Source organism: Lepus europaeus, chromosome 18 (assembly GCF_033115175.1).
Source record: "Lepus europaeus isolate LE1 chromosome 18, mLepTim1.pri, whole genome shotgun sequence".
Taxonomy (NCBI): Eukaryota; Metazoa; Chordata; class Mammalia; order Lagomorpha; family Leporidae; genus Lepus; species Lepus europaeus.
Genome location: NC_084844.1, coordinates 26,398,623 through 26,415,184, shown reverse-complemented (window position 1 = coordinate 26,415,184; position 16,562 = coordinate 26,398,623). Strand labels below are relative to the sequence as shown.

Sequence of the window (16,562 nt, the reverse complement as noted above, 5' to 3'; positions counted from 1 at the left end):
TTCTCCACCCAGCCTGTTCTTCCCTTTCCAGTGTTCATTGTAATAGTGGACATGATCACGTGTTGACTGGTTTAATGTCTGTCTTCACTAGGTCACAGGAGAGCAGGGTGACAGCTGCCTGGAGTCAAGTTGCTGCTCTTCTCATTTGACCTGTGTGAACTTGGGAAAGTTCTTAAACCAGCACCACCCTGCGCCCACCCCATCCCCTTCAGTTTCTCCTTTGGTAAAACTCTTAGCTCAATGCTTGGCACATGGCTCCATAAAACTAAGCTATGATGCTAGCTCTCCAGCCATGGAAAAAAGACTGGTGTGAAGACTGGTGTTGTGACATAGCGGGTAAAGCCACTGCCTGCAATGCTGGCATCCCATATGGGCGCTAGTTCATGTCCCAGTTGATCCACTTCCAATCCAGCTGCTAATGGCCAGGGAAAAGCAGCACAAGATGGCCCAAGTGTCTGGGCCCCTGCCGCAAATGTGGGAGACCCAGAAGAAGCTCTTGGCTTCAGCCTGACCCAGTGCTGGTCATTGCAGCCATCTGGGGAGTGACCCAGTGGATGGAAGATCTTTCTGTCCCTTCCTTTCTCTGTAACTCTTTCAAATAAACAATACTTTTTAAAAAAAGATTTTAAAAATGGATAAATACCTACAAAGAAAAAAAAATTTTTTTTTGACAGAGTTATAGACAGTGAGAGAGACAGGTCTTCCTTCCGTTGGTTCACCCCCCAAATGGCCGCCACGGCGCTGCACTGATCCAAAGCCAGGAGCCAGGGGCTTCCTCCTGGTCTCCCATGCGGGTGCAGGGCCCAAGCACTACGTATGTGTATGGGCCATCCTCCAGTGCCTTCCCGGGCCACAGCAGAGAGCTGGACTGGAAGAGGAGCATCCGGGACAGAACCGGTGCCCCAGCTGGGACTAGAACCTGGAGTGCCAGCGCCACAGGCAGAGGATTAGCCTAGTAAGCCGCGGCGCAGGCCCAAAGAAAACTTTTCATGTAAGTATTTTTTTAAAAGATTTAGGGGCCAGTGCTGTGGCGCAGCAGGTTAAAATCCTACCCTGCAGCACAGGCATCCCATGAGTCCCAGCCGCTCCACTTCTGATCCAGCTCCCTGCTAATGCAGGTGCTAATGAACCCACGTGGGAGAAATGGATGACACTTCTGGCTTCAGCCTGGCCCAACTGCGGCCACTGCAGCCATATGGGGAGTGAACTAGTGGATGGAAGACCTCTCTCTAACTCTACCTCTCTCTGTAACTCTTTCAAATAAATAAAACAAATCTTTAAAAAGACTCTCTAGTTTTATTATGCATTTTGCAACCATGGTTCATCCACTTTAAATAAATTAAACTTTTGGTAAAATTGCTATTAATTTTCTACACACAGCAGCCAGACAGCAAACTTCTCTACTGTTTAGAAACTTTCTATTGTTTCCCAATGTAATTTAGTCCAAATTTTTAACAAGGCTTGTAAAAACCACTCAAAACCAAGTTCCTGCCTATCTAGCCACACTCACCCAATAAAAGCAAACAAGGGCTCCAGCTATAACATTATATACAATTTCCCAAATTGACTGATTTTCTCCAGCCTTGTAACATCTGTCTCCCTCGCCCCTTCCTCAGGCTACTCCCGTCCAATCTTTTAGGTCCAGTAGCTCAAAGGCCAGTATGTCTAAGAGGTCTTTCATGAACATCTATCCCAGGTGGGGTTAGATACACCTCTCCTATGTAGCCTCTGTACCTTATTTTCCCCCATTATGGACAATACTTATATTGTTATGAAAGTGCTTACTCTTTCAAATCTGTTATCACACTGATGGCCTGCTAAACTGCTGTATTTATACTACTGTTACATTTTTGTTCAAGAAATGAATGCAAAAAACTTAATAAGAAAATTAGGGGCCACTGCTGTGGAGCAGTGGATTAAGCTGCCATATCACAATGTAATCCCATATCACAATGCCAGCTTGAATTCCAGCTACTCTACTTCAGAGACAGCTTCCTGCTAATATGCCTGGGAAGGCAACAGCAGATGGCCCAAATACTTGGGTCTGTAATACATATGGGAGACCAGGATGGAGTTCCTGACTCCTGGCTTCTGCCTGTTAGCCAGCAGACAGATTATCTCTCTCTCACTTTCCCTTTCAAACAAGTAAATCTTTTAAAAAATAAATGAGAAAAAAAAATTTCATAAAACAATGTAGTACTGTGTTAGTTAAAAAAAAGTAGTTATGAACTTAACCTGCCTTCTTTCACTGTGAGAAAATCAATTCTATTGACACATGTATAGCAACATACACAGACTATTCCTAAGTCAGAAATACAAATAGGGGGCATAGGGGTGTGGTGGGCTGAGCATCCTCCTGAGGCACTGGCATCTCATGTGGGCACAGGTTTGGCTCCCGGCTGCTCCACTTCCAATCCAACTCCCTGCTGATGGTCTGGGAAAGCAACAGAGGATGCTTGGACCCCAGCACCTATGTGGAAGATCCGGAGGAAGTTCCTGGCTTCAGACTGGCCCAGCTCCAGCCTTTGTGGCCATTTGGGGGAGAGGATCAGCATTTGGAAGACCTCTCTGTCTCTCCCTCTCTAACTCTGCCTGTCAAATAAATAGATGGATCTTAAAAAAATAAAAAACCAAATACACAGGAAATACTTTAGCATTTTAAGTGTGATAATAGTATTGTGCTTGGGGCCAGCATTATGGCTTAGCGTGGTAAGCCACCACCTATTCATGTCCAGGCTGCTCCACTTTGGATCCAACTCCCCACTAATGTGCTTGGGAAAGCAGCAAAGGATAGCTCAAGTGCTTGGGCCCCTGCACCCACTTGAGAGACCTGAAAGCTCCTTGCTCCTGGCCATTGCAGTCATTTGAGGAGTGAACCAATGGATGGAAGATCTCTCAGTCTCTTCCTAACTGCCTTTCAAATAAACAAATCTTTAAAAAAAATGGTGCTTATATTTTTAATTTTTAATTTATTTGAAAGGCAGAGAGAACTCCCATCTGCTAGTTCACCTCGAAAAAGCTAACAACAGCCAAGACTGGGCCAGGTCAAAGGACTAGAACTCAAACTGGACCTGCTGGAATCAAAAACAGCTCAGACTTGAAACTAGGCACTGTGACATGGGATGTGGGTGTCCCAACTAGCATCTTAACCACTAAGCAAATGTCTGCCCCTGGGCATGTTTTTTAAAAATATTTTATCTTAGAGATACATAATGACTTTGAGGTTGAAATGAAAGAACTGCTTTAAAATAACAGTGTGTGGTTCTCTCCCTCCATCAATAAATTAAGGGAAAAAAGTGTAGAAGACATAGAATATTGGCCACTTCCTGATAACATTGAATTGAGTAAGGTGTATGGAAAATTTATTATATTCATTCTAATTCTGTGTATTTTGGGGAGAAAAAGCAAACAGCAGTTTGTACGTGTATCACATGAACTGCTGGTAATTCCGAGACATCAATATTTACCATGTACAATAGAAAAGGCAAAAAACACCTACGTTTCTGACAGTATTTTAGTAACTCTGAATTACAATTATTGGTAAAACGTTTATAATACATGTCATTATAATTATTAATTTTCTGCTTCGAATTTTCCCTCTCAAAATGCACATGTAAAAATGTTATAAAAGGGCAGGTATTTGGCCTAGTAGTTAAGATGCCCACATCCCAGATCAGAGTGCCTACCTTGAAGTCCTGGCTCTGCTCTTGACTCCTGGCTTCCTGTTAATGCAAACCCTAAGGGTGCACCAGTGAGGGGTCAAGTAGTTGGGTTCCTGCTGCCCAAGTAAGAGACCTGGATTGCACTCCCGACTTCTATTTAGGCTGCCTTTGGCCCAAGCCTAGACATGCGGGAAATGAACCAGTACATGGGAGCCTCTCTCTGCTACTCAAATAACAAATAAAATTTATTTTTTAAAAAATTTACTTATTTATTTGAAAGGGAGCATTAGAGAGGGATCTTCCATCTGCTGATTCACCCCACAAAAGCCACAAGAGCCAGGGCTGGGCCAGGCCAATGCCAGGAGGTTCTTCCAGGTCGCACAAATTGGTGCAGGGGCCCAGAGACTTGTGCCATCTTCCACTGCTTTCCGAGGCACATAGCAAGGGGATGCCAGCACTGCAGGCCATGGCTTAACCCACTGTGCCACAGTGCCGGCCCCTAGAATTTATTTTCAACATGTAAACAGAAGCTTTACCTACTTCTCTTTTTTTAAGATTTAGTTTATTGAGGCCAGTGTTGTGGCACAACAGGTAAAGCTGCTGTCTGCAACGCTGGCATCTCATATGGTGCCAGTTCGTACCTTGGCTACTCCACTTCTTTTTTTTTTTATTTATTTTTATTTTTTTATTTATTTTTTTATTTTTATTTTTTTTGACAGGCAGAGTGGACAGAGAGAGAGAGAGAGAGACAGAGAGAAAGGTCTTCCTTTGCCGTTGGTTCACCCTCCAATGGCCGCCGCGGTAGCGCGCTGCGGCCGGCGCACCACGCTGATCCGATGGCAGGAGCCAGGTGCTTCTCCTGGTCTCCCATGGGGTGCAGGACCCAAGCACTTGGGCCATCCTCCACTGCACTCCCTGGCCACAGCAGAGAGCTGGCCTGGAAGAGGGGCAACCGGGACAGGATTGGTGCCCCGACCGGGACTAGAACCCGGTGTGCCGGCGCCGCAAGGCGGAGGATTAGCCTAGTGAGCCGCGGCGCCGGCCGCTACTCCACTTCTGATCCCACTCTCTGCTTATAGCCTGGGAAAGCAGAAGAGGATGGCCCAAGTGCTTGGGCCCCTGCATCCATGTGGGAGACCTGGAAGACACTCCTGGCTTCAGCCTCGCGCAGCTCCCTCTCTAACTCTGCCTTTCAAATATCCTAAATTAAAAAAAAATTAAGATGTGAAAGGCTGACACACAGAGAAAAGGGTGGGAGTACCTTCACTCTCCAAAAGGCCACAATAGCAGATTTGGGCCAGGCCAAAGCCAGGAGGAGCCAGGAGCTCCATTCGGGTGATGGGGCCCAAGCACCTGGACCATCCTCTGCTGCCCTCCCATGCACACTACAAGAAAGCTGGACAGAGAGCAAGGCAGCTGGGACTCCAACCAGAGCTCCCATAAGGGATAGTGGCATAACAAGCAGTGGCTTAATCCACTATGCCAAAATGCCGGCATCTACTGTTTCTTTAAAACTTTGTGGTAGCAGTAATGATACAACATCTGCTAATATTCCAAAGATTTTAGAAAAGGGCATCTGGTTCAATTCCCTTCACAAATTATTAAACCTTCACTGAACAGAAGGTATGCCTGAACTTGATAAATGATGAAAGAAACTTCATTTTCAGATTTTTTTTTTTTTTGGACAGGCAGAGTGGATAGTGAGAGAGACAGAGAGAAAGGTCTTCCTTTGCCATTGGTTCACCCCACAATGGCCACCGCGGCCGGCGCACCGCGCTGATCCGAAGGCAGGAGCCAGGTGCTTCTCCTGGTCTCCCATGGGGTGCAGGGCCCAACCACTTGGGCCATCCTTCACTGCCTTCCCGGGCCACAGCAGAGAGCTGGCCTGGAAGAGGAGCAACCGGGACAGGATCGGTGCCCCGACCGGGACTAGAACCCGGTGTGCCGGCGCTGCAAGGTGGAGGATTAGCCTGTTGAGCCACGGCGCCGGCCTCATTTTCAGATATTAGAATCACAGTTAACAGTTAAGCTATTTCACTTTTGGGTTGAGATCTAGAATGCAAAAATCTCAATAAGCTACAAAATTCCTATATTACATAAAAAAAAAGATTCAAACTAGACTTTACCATTTCCTAGAATTTTCTAATAATATGGCCCCTAGTGCCTTCCAGAGAAGCTGTGAAATCTTCCCACATGGAATGAGGTTATTTAGGATTAATCAAGCAAAGCAGACAAACTGCAGCAATCTACAAAGTCACAAATGCCTGTAAAACACCAACTCAGTAAAGCACTTCCCAAGATTCCATATACATCATTAAAAATTTCCCATATTCTGCCTCACAGATGCATCCTACATTTAAAATGCAGCCTCTCCAAAATCCAGCTTGATCTCACATGGTTAAAGGAAAACAAAAAAACTGCTACGAGAAACAAGTTAAAATTACAATCTTAGAAGCTATTACCAAATTAATGCTGATTAAATTCAGCTGTGCACATCTTCCATAGACCTACACAATCAGGCATTGATGGGGGTAAGGGGTGCTAGGCTATGAAAATCCACATTCAAAACAAATTCCACACATGTCAAGCAAATACAGGTCTCTAAGGACTACATTTTAACACTAAGGTAAAGTCTTCACTTTGATTCAAATATCTATAGATGCCACAACTGGAGTTTTAATACACTGTTGCTTCCTTTTGAAATTGTAGATGTCTCTGTTCCAAATGAAAACAAAGAACCCCACCCAGGTGAAATGTCTCTTCCATCTAGTGCAAATGTGGCAAAGAAAAATTTCCAAACAGGTACGCAAAAATATTTTGAAATGTCAGGCTAACATGACACTAATGAATACTCAAAGAGGCATATGTTGGGTCTGTCCATCCCTCCAGGATTAGCACTAACAGTCAACAACACAAGAGTGTGCAAATGACCCGGAAGTGATCAGGAGCTTCCCCTAGCTTTACTATACCTCTCCAGCAACTCATTATTAGAAAAGGCAGCTTGTTCTTGGTCAACACCACCTACCTTTTCCCTGAAGACATGAAACTGAAATGCTAAATCTAAAATGAAATGCAATGTCATTAAAAGCATGAAATATTACAGTGATAAACACTAAAAAGTTAAAATCAGTGCAAAGCACTAAAACTGAAAGGAAAGCAGATTATGCCAGATACGATATAAAATCTAAATTGCTATTCTGAGTGCCTCTGGGTTTATAAATTCTTCAAATACAACGTGATCAATTACCACTCCAACATATTCCTTCACAACACGTGTTCAAAACAAGGGGGCAGAGACAAGGCTGCACCAGTTGATGAGTGAAATTAAACATTTTACTCTTGAATACAAAATACATAAGAGTACTATTTGCATATAGGTTGAATCGCAATATTGTAAGCCATTGCAAGCTTAGACTGAAAGGTTACTGAGTTGGAAGACAAAATTTGAAAAAGTTACTTCTCTGTGACAGAGATGTCTAGAAAGAAAAAAGGCATCTAGTTAAGCAACAAAGTTACTCAGTCTCCTTCTGCACAAACGTCCAAAAAAATGAACTCTTTAAAAAGATTCACATTTCCCAATCAGTGACAAACGTGTAATTTCACAAACACCCCACACAGAGAGTTCTATCACAAGAACATTTCATACTACTCTGGAAGCATGTAGCACCCCAATATAACTTCATCAAAACACACTACTGGAGTACTACACGCACTCACCAACTTGTTTTCCTGCACTGCAAAAGAAAAAATGTACACTATGTTTAAATCTATGTTTAAAAAGACTAGGCAACTAATTTTCTTTACAAAACATTATCCATTGAACTGTTTCTTCATGTTCTGATTAAGCAATTGCTTTAGAATTATCACGTTCGATTACAATCGTTCAAAACAAGACCAAAACATGTGAAATACACTACAGCATTTGCAGACAGCCTATTTCATAGACCGGGAAAGTGAACAGGACTGCAAAGATTAGGTTTAGCTTCGCCACTTTTCTGCCAAAGACCTAGGGCTAGCCTCTCAAGCCTCACCTGCGAAACCGAAATTGTATTTACCCCTATTCACAGTTACGAGGATGAAGTGAGTTTTGGGCGAAAGAAAAAGCTTTGACAACTATCCACAGGAGCGATCTATTAGAACAAGCTGTAAGTCGTCACGGTTAAAAAAGAAAAAACTACTAAGTTTCTGCCTCTATTTTTCCACACAAGCGCCGAAACTGAAACAATTCCTGAATAAAGATACCGCCACGACCACTAACCTGGGTCCGATCTTTCAGTCTACACACGACGCTCAGCCCAAATAACGGAAGGATTTGCCCTTCTCCCTTTTTCAGGAGGTGAAAATTCGTAGCCGCTAGATGTAATAAATTCTCCCATCCTTCCTTTCCCGCGTCTCCCCGCCTCACCCCGGCACTTTCCAATTCCGCCCAAGGCGCTCCCCGGCTCCCGCGACACTAGAACAACAAAAACAAACCGCCCCTCACCCCCGGACGCCGGGCCCCGGCCCGCGCCGTTCCCCTCCCCCACGGCGCCCGGGCACAGGCCCAAGGCCCGCGGGACTTACGTTCTCGTGGTCCCACCGCACGTTGCTGCGCTTCTCGTCCGGGGCGAGGTTCCGGTCCCGGCCCATTAACTCATCCAACAATTGCGCGGCCGAAATCATGGTGCTTTTTTCGGGCGGCTGCTCCCAGCAGCCCTCGCACCCGCACACCGAAAAACCGGCGACACGGTCGCCAAGCTCCTCGGCCCGCTCTCAGGCCGAACGAGCCTCCTCCTCAGAGGAGCCGATAAGACAAAATGGCCGCCGCGCGGGCGCCTTCCCAGCATGCCGTGCGCCCGCGGGGCCACGCCCAGGCCCGGGCGGTGAGGGCAGGCCGGCTTCCGCGGGCCGGGGGCGGGGCCGGCCGAGGCCGCCGTGGGCGGGACCTGCCGAGGCCGCCCGGAGCTCCGCCTCCGTCCGAGCTGCGCGGTCGAGTCATCGCGGCAGCCTCCCTGCCCCCGTTTCCGCGCTTTTCCACAGTGAGCGGTGAGGACCCACGTGTGGCAGCTTGGACGCCGCTCCGACAGGGGGGAAAGGCGGTGGCTCCCTTTGTCCACACGGTGCCATCTTCCAGTGGGAGGGACTGAAACTGCGCACCCTGATTCCGGGTCCCGACTCCATTTTCCCAGTCGGCCTCCTCTACCTGGCTTTGTGCTCCCGCCCTGTGCCTCCAGGTGGAGGGGGACGGAAGTCTAGGCGGGAAGTGACAAGGCGGTTTCCACAAGGTCATGAGGAGTATGAGCATTGAGTCCTACACCCGATGCCACCCAGTCTGGACTTACTATTATTATACAGTCATTTGCTAAACAAGTAGCTGAATATTAGCCTGGACCAGACACTGAGCTGGAAGCTGCTTTGGAAATCTTTAAAAAAAAAAAAAAATTCCTTTATTTGAAAGAGTTACAGAGAACGAAGGACGGAGAGATGTCTTCCTGGGGTCAGCACTGTGGCATAGCGGTTAAAGCTGCTATGGGCAGCTTATCCCATATGGGCACCAGGTCGAGAGAAACGTCTTCCATCTGCTGGTTCACCCCCCAAATGGTGCAGCAATGACCAGGGCTGAGCGAAGCAGAAGCCAGGAGCGCCTTCCGGGTCTCCCACGTGGTGGCAGGGGCCCAAGCTCTGGGGCCATCCTCCGGCTACTTTCCTCAGACCATTAGCAGGGCGCTGGATGGCGCTTTACTCTGTATGCCACATGTCAGCCTCTACTCTGAGAACCTTTCAAAGACATCCTTGCTCTATCCTTGCGATGGTGAGGGAGACTTGCTGAGGAAATGAAATCACAAAGACACCGATACAAATTGGGATCCGAGCAGTTAGTACAGTTAAGGATACGCACTCTACACCCAAATCATCTGGGTTCATAAGCCTAGCTGTGCCACTCTGTGCCTTTGTTTTCTCGTCTATAAAATGGGGTTTATACTCCCATTTTAACACCCACTTACAACAGGGCGTTATTGTGAAGATTAAATGAATTAATAAAATATAAGGCACTATGCATTGAGGCAACAAGCCCAAGACGTTTCACATTCATCTAGTCATTAGCTACTATGAATGGGAAAAAGCTGGGAGCTGTCAAAGAGTAACAGAGGTCTCTGGAAGTGGCTTAAGACCTCCGCAAGAATAGGGATCCAGTCAGAGGAAATGCGGAAAAAATCCAAGCAGAGAAGATGGCAGGTAGCAAGCATCTCATGACATGAAGCACATGAAGCAGTGTGCATCATTATTTGAAACAAGCCTGAACCCGGTGGGCCTGGGTACACCAGATGCCCGTTAAGTAGCATTGGAGACCTCCCAGGGAGGTCGGAAGGATTTAGAGTGGAGGAAGGCAAAGCTCAAAGGAAAGTGAGGAACATTGGAGAACACAGCTGAGGGTCTGACAAGTGAGGCCTGACCGTGTCGGGTGAGTCTTGCAGTTGGGAACCACATAGGAACAGGATGACATGTGAAGGGTGGTTGGGTAACTTTTTTTTTTTAATTTATTATTTTATTTTTATTTTAATTTTTTTGACGGGCAGAGTGGACAGTGAGAGAGAGAGAGACAGAGAGAAAGGTCTTCCTTTACCGTTGGTTCACCCTCCAATGGCCGCTGCGGCTGGCGCATCTCACTGATCCGAAGCCAGGAGCCAGGTGCTTCTCCTGGTCTCCCATGGGGTACAGGGCCCAAGCACTTGGGCCATCCTCCACTGCACTCCCGGGCCACAGCAGAGAGCTGGCCTGGAAGAGGGGCAACCGGGACAGAATCTGGCGCCCCAACTGGGACTAGAACATGGGGTGCCGCTGCTGCAGGCAGAGGATTAGCCTATTGAGCTGCTGCGCCACTCTTCTTGAGAAGCAGTGAACCTGAGAAGTGAAAGGCAGTGCAATGGTGGGAGGCTTCTTTAAGATGGGAAATTAGAATATGTTTAATGTTTGGAATAACCCATTATGGAGGAGAAAGATAAAGGGAGTGAAGACCTAAGTTCTTGCCAAGGTGATGTCAGGGCATTTTTCTGCAAGGAGAAAAAAATCTTTGTGCACTGCAACAGGAAAGAAGAAAAGGTACAAATCTGTAGATTTAGCAGTGAGATGGAGGTAAAGGGGAGTTTGGATTTTTTTTTTAATTATTTAATTAAAAGTCAGACTTACAGAGAGAGAGAGAGATCATCCTCCACTGGTCCACTACCCAAATGGCTGCAATGGCCAGGGCTGGGCCAGGCAGAAGCCAGGAGCCAGGTGCTTCTTCCAGGTCTCCCATGTGGGTGCAGGGGCCAAGCACTTAAGCCATCCTCTGCTGCTTTCCCAGGACATCAACAGGGAGCTGGATGGAAAGTGGAGTAGCCAGGACATGAGCTGGTGCCCAAATGGGATGCTGGCATTGCAGGTTGCAGCATCACCAATTTTGCCACAATGCTGACCCTAAGGTGGGGGACTTCAGAGTTGTTGGCTACTGTTTTCTCATTTCCCTGATTGCCACTACTGCCAGAAAAAAAAAAAAGTGTGTGTATGTGGGGGAGGGGGAGTGTATATTGTTAATCACAAACAGGACCTCTATCATCTGCTTGCAAGATATAGCTTCTGCCCCCTAAAACTTTGTGAGGAAACTCATAATTCCACAAACTTTCATGGTCCATGTGTTCTGTGCCAGGAACTGGGCCAGTGGCTGGCATGCAAAGAGAGACGTATAAAACCAGGTTCTCAGGGCCGGTGTTGTAGCACAGTGGGTTAAGCTGCCATTGGTGATGCCAGCATTCCATATGGGAGTGTTGATTCAAGTCCCAGCTGCTCCGCTTCTGATCCACATCCTTGCTAAGCACCTGGGAGGCGGTGGATAATGGTCCATGTACTTGGGCCCCCACCATCCACATAGGAGACCTAGATGAAGTTTGTGGTTCCTACCTTCATCCTGGCTTCATCCTGGCTGTTGCAGGCATTTGGGCAGTGAACCAGGGCATGGAAGATTCTCTCTCTCTCTCCCTCTCCCTCTCTCCCCTCCTTTTTCCCTCTCCCTCTCTCTTCACTTTACCTATCAAATAAATAAACATTTTTTTAAGTCTTATTGGCTGTACTGTGTCCTCCACACCCAAAATGTTTAAGCACTAACCCCCAGTGCCTCAGAATGTGACTGCATTTGGAGACAGGGCCTTTGAAGGGATAAATAAGTTGAAATGAGGCAATTAAATCAAAGGAAGACATTTGGACACACTAAGAGACACCAGGGGGTTCCTGCACAGAGGAAAGGCCGTGTGCCAACATGGGGAGAAGGTGGCCATCTGTAGGCCAAGGACAGAAGCCTCAGGAGCAGCCAAACCTGCTGACCCTGATATCTTGAATGTCTGGACTCTAGAACCATTAGAAAATGTATCTCCTTTGTTCAAGCTACATAGCCAGTGGCAGGCCTAGAGAGCTAGTGTGTAAAGGAAGCCACAGTTACCACAGGTCTTCTAGATGCTCCCCAGCTCCAGCCTGCCCCTCACCCCTTTCAGTCATTTTTCCTAACTGGAAGCCATCAAGGCTCTTTCCTGTGACAGTCCTTCAATGACGTCATCGCCACCCTAAGGTTCAAGTATGACAAGGTGGCCCAGGATCTGACCGGCTTCTCCAACCTCATCTGTGACTGCTGCCTGCATGCTGAGCGCTCTTGCCTCCTACATCATACGTTTACCTTGCTCCAGGCATGGAATGTTCTTCCCCCACCCCGGCCACCCCTCCCCCCCTTTCAGTTCACAGCCCAGGCTTCACCCACTTGGGGATGCCAACCAGGCACACATAATCGATCACCCTTTTCTTTGTGTGAACACTCGAATAGCCTTGAATACTTTTGGGCTTCTCCCACAATAGTGTAAACACCAGTCTCTTCCCTTTATAATGAAAGTTCTTTTATATAGGTCAGGTGCCATTTCTTATGCATATTTGTATTCTATTTGGATTCTAGCACAGCATATAAGAGGTGGAGCTTAGCTCCCGTCCACCCCTTACACCATCAAAATCTGTGCCATGAGTTGAATGTGTCCCCTAAAAATTCATATGTTGAAAACCTAACCCCAGGAATTGGTATTTAGAGGCGGAGTTTTGGGGGGTATAATGAGGTCATGAGGGCAGAGTCCTCAGAAACGGGATTGGTATCCATATAAGAGGGGCCCAAGAGAGCTCCTTTGTCCCTTCTGCCAGGCCGTGGGCAGACATAGTGAGAAATCAACTGTCTGCAATGCAGAAGAGGGCCCTTGCAAGAACTCAATCATGCTGACAATCTGATCTTGGGCTTCCAGCCTCCAAAACCATGAGAAATAAATTTCTGTTCACATAGCCTCTTGCTTTTTTTTTTTTTTTTTAAATATATTTTTGGAGAGCTCCCGTCCATAGTTCATTCCCCAAATGAATGAATGAAATGCCAAGAACTAGGCAATGTCATCCAAGTGAGGGGCCAGAAACTCAGTTCAGGTATCCTACCCACGTGGGGCACAAGAACCCGAATACTTGAGCTATCATTGCTGCATCCCTGGGTTCCCAGCAGTACGAAGCTAGAATCAGAAGTGGGAACCAGGAATCAGACCCAGGTGTTTCACTGTGGGATGTGGGCATCTTAGCCAAATGCCTACCCCAAGCACTTGGTTTGTGTTGTTTGTGATAGGAGCTCTAATGGGCTAAGGCGGTCTGGCTGCCATCCCCAATGCCTCTGCACCTTTCCTCTCCAAGGTCACCAGGAATCTCCTCCTGCTTAAGTCTATATTTTACTTTTCTGTCCTTTCTTTCTTGCCCTTTCTACAGCGTTTGGTGCTGTGGTTCTCTCTACTATTTTTCCCCCCACGTCTTTAAACCTATCCACCCCTTTGGTCGTCTTCCTACTATTCCAGGGACTCCTTTTCAGTCTCAACTGAGGATTTCTCTTCTGTCCCTCATTAGAATATTGAGTGTTCTTCGGGCTTCTGTCACTGTCTTCTCTCATCACTCAGAAACTCTCTTAGGGATATCTCTTCTATTCCTATGACTTCAGCTAGCACCTTTTTCTGATGACAGCCAAATCCAAAGCCTGGTCTCCTCCCTCAGCTGTTTACTGGGCATCTCCATTTCAATGAAAATCAGAAAACACAGGCTCTTGAGCCAAACAAGTTCAAAGCTTTATTGCTTAGTTGTATGGCACTGGGCAGGTTACCTCTCCATGCCGATAATGCTGATCCCATCTTACAGGGTGTTAGCCGTCACAAAGCACACCAAACACCAGAGTAAGGGAAAGGGTTTATTGGGGAAAACCCAGCAGACTGGAGGGGAGGGACGAAGAAGGATAAGAGAGAGAAAGAGAGTATAAGAGAGACAGAGGAGAGGAGCTGGTGAGGAGAGAAGATAGAGCAGAGAGAAGAGAGACAAGAGGAGGAGAGGAGCCAAGAGAGCCCCGTTCAGGAACAGGCCCTTTTAAAACTTTGCCCCAGGGCGGGCAGGGAAGCAGGAGCTGAATCCCATTAGGATGGAGGTGGAGCTTGACAACAGCGGTTGAGCCATGTGGCCACCTGGCTTCCAGCAATGGCAGGGGTGGGTGGGGGTAGGGTGGGGGCTAGAGCCTAGGATGTAAATCAGGGTGTAGATCACGCCATAGATAAAACCGAGCCAGTTTCCTAACACAGGGTCGTCATAAGGATTAAATGAGATCATTCATGTACAGTACTTAGCACAGTGCCTAGGTGTGAGTTGACGGTAATAGAATATCGTAATAGTCGTTAAATGTCCTCCAAATTCAAAGTGAAATTCATGATGGAACCTCAAACCTTCTCTTCCTCCATTGTCCCAAATCTCAGCAAATGGCACCACTATCGAATCAGTCAGAGGCCTGGACATTATCTTTGCTGACTACCACTGCCCTCCTGTTCTATCAGGAGCTCTCCCCGGTTTAACCACGTTGTAACGTATCTATGATTGACTGAGTGTTTTTAACAGCCAGACATTACACATATTCCTTCATTCAATCCCCAGAACACGCCTGCACAGCAAGTGCTATTATTGTCATCCCTATTTTGCAGAATTTGAGGCTCTGGAGGTTTCGGTAATTCACCCACAATGAGTTGAGTGGCAAAGCTGGTTGACAAACCGAGGCATTCTGGCTTTTATCCTCCTGTTCACAGCCCCTGTGCCTCGTGTCATCCTGCTTGGATCACAAGGCCTGTGACAGTCTTATTGTTTGTCTGGTCACCAAGCAGACTGAGTTCTCTCAAGTCAGGAATTCTGATTTGTTTACAGTTGCATTCTCAGTAAAAAGAACAGTGCTTAGCAAACAGTAAGTGCTTAATATACATATACACACCAAGAGCTAGGGAATTCCCTAGCGACAAGGCCAAGTTCAGACACAGTAGTTAACTCCTTATCTGTGGGGGTCAAAGATCCCCAAGTACTAAGCAGTGAGCCCTGTATTTATATACTATGTTTTTTTTTCCTATACATACATTAATTTATAGTAACATTTTAACAATAACCAATGATAAAATAGAACAATTACAACAATGTTTTAATAAAAGTTACTTAAAATTTATACATTGCTTTTTCCTGGAATTTTCCACTTAATTTTTAAAAAAGATTTATTTATTTGAAAGGCAGAGTTACAAAGAGAGGAGAGACAGAGATTTTCAGTCTGCTGGCTCACTCCCCAAATGGCTACAATGGTTAGGACTGGGCCAGGCCCAAGCCAGGAGCTTCTTCAAGGTCTCCCACATGGGTGCAGGGGCCCGAGGACTTGGAAGACTTCTCTTTGTCTCTCTGCCTCTCCTTTTTTCTCTGTGTAACTCTGCCTTTCAAATGAATAAATAAATCCTTAGAAAAAAAATTTCAATTGGGGAGAAAAATAAAAAGGCAACCTCAAGCAGCGTTCCAGTTTGCCAGGGGGGTAGGTGTGTGGTCTGCTTGGGTTCTGTACCACCCTACCACCCGCTGTGTCTTGTGTTCTCTGTGATTTGCTGTATCATAATAAACAAACAGACTTTGGCTTTTCCTAAACAGTAGCAAGCAAAATGCTTGCTGAGCAGCCCCTGGCAGCCCCAAGAGATGGAAATGAAAACTGCATGCCTAAATTCATCCCTTCCTTTTTCATCTCCTCTCTTTGTCCCCAGGGCTGTTTCCTTAATCCTTCTGACCCCATCTGCAGAGCTGCAGCCGGTGCCACATGGAGGATTTCTCCCAGGCACCTGGGCTCAGCAGAATAGCATTTTCTTTTTCTCCCACTGGGTAGGAAGGAGGCTCTGGGCCTCATTAGATAGATTAGACCAGGAATGGGCCAGGTGCTGTTTATACACGCAGGAGCCTTCTTTCCCCAATGCCTGGGACCAGGACCCAGAGAATTCCAAAGCTTCTCTGGCACTCTGCTTTCCTCCTTACATGGCCTTCACGCAGAATAATTCATTATGATTTATCAGCAGTAACAAATTACAGTTTACAAACTGTAAGCACCATATAAATATTTCTCCTGCAAAGCAACTTTAGTCCCTGTTTAAAAAGGAGGTCTGGAGGTCTGGAGTAACAACAGCTGAAATACATATTCTAAACCAAATGGCCCCAAACACTGTCACAAAGAAAGCACTGCATAATCTACCTCTGCAGGCGCGGGGCGTATTATAGCACGATCATTTTCAGTCCACTTCCCCACCCTGCTGGGCAACAATTGGCTCAGATAAGGAAAAAAGAGCCAACCACACTGGAAAATAAAACAGCAAAAATCAGCCCACTAATTATTTTTCTTGCCTGGTAAACAGCCTGTGCCAGAGGATAAGGCCTTTCTGGCTCTCAATATGCTTTTTTTCTCTTTTCATGTGTCTATCCTCCTCCCTTGAAGCGGTGGGTGGGGAGGTCTAAAAATAGTCAATGAATCACAACAGATAACATTGTGCAGTAAGTTACATAAAC

At 46.5% G+C, this 16,562-nt stretch overlaps 1 protein-coding gene across 5 annotated transcripts in view; it reads right to left on the bottom strand.

Moving 5' to 3' along the window:
* LUC7L3 (LUC7 like 3 pre-mRNA splicing factor) overlaps window positions 1-8,455 on the bottom strand; it is a 30,473-nt gene extending 22,018 nt beyond the window's left edge. For 3 of the 5 annotated variants that reach the window (XM_062175501.1, XM_062175500.1, XM_062175497.1), the window contains exon 1: window positions 8,226-8,455. In XM_062175501.1, the coding sequence (XP_062031485.1) occupies window positions 8,226-8,324 (99 nt within the window). In that variant the 5' untranslated portion in view covers window positions 8,325-8,455. The remainder of the gene's footprint in view (window positions 1-8,225) is intronic. The other 2 variants (XR_009864293.1, XM_062175502.1) reach the window with 1 other exon arrangement.
* Window positions 8,456-16,562: the final 8,107 nt, after the last annotated feature.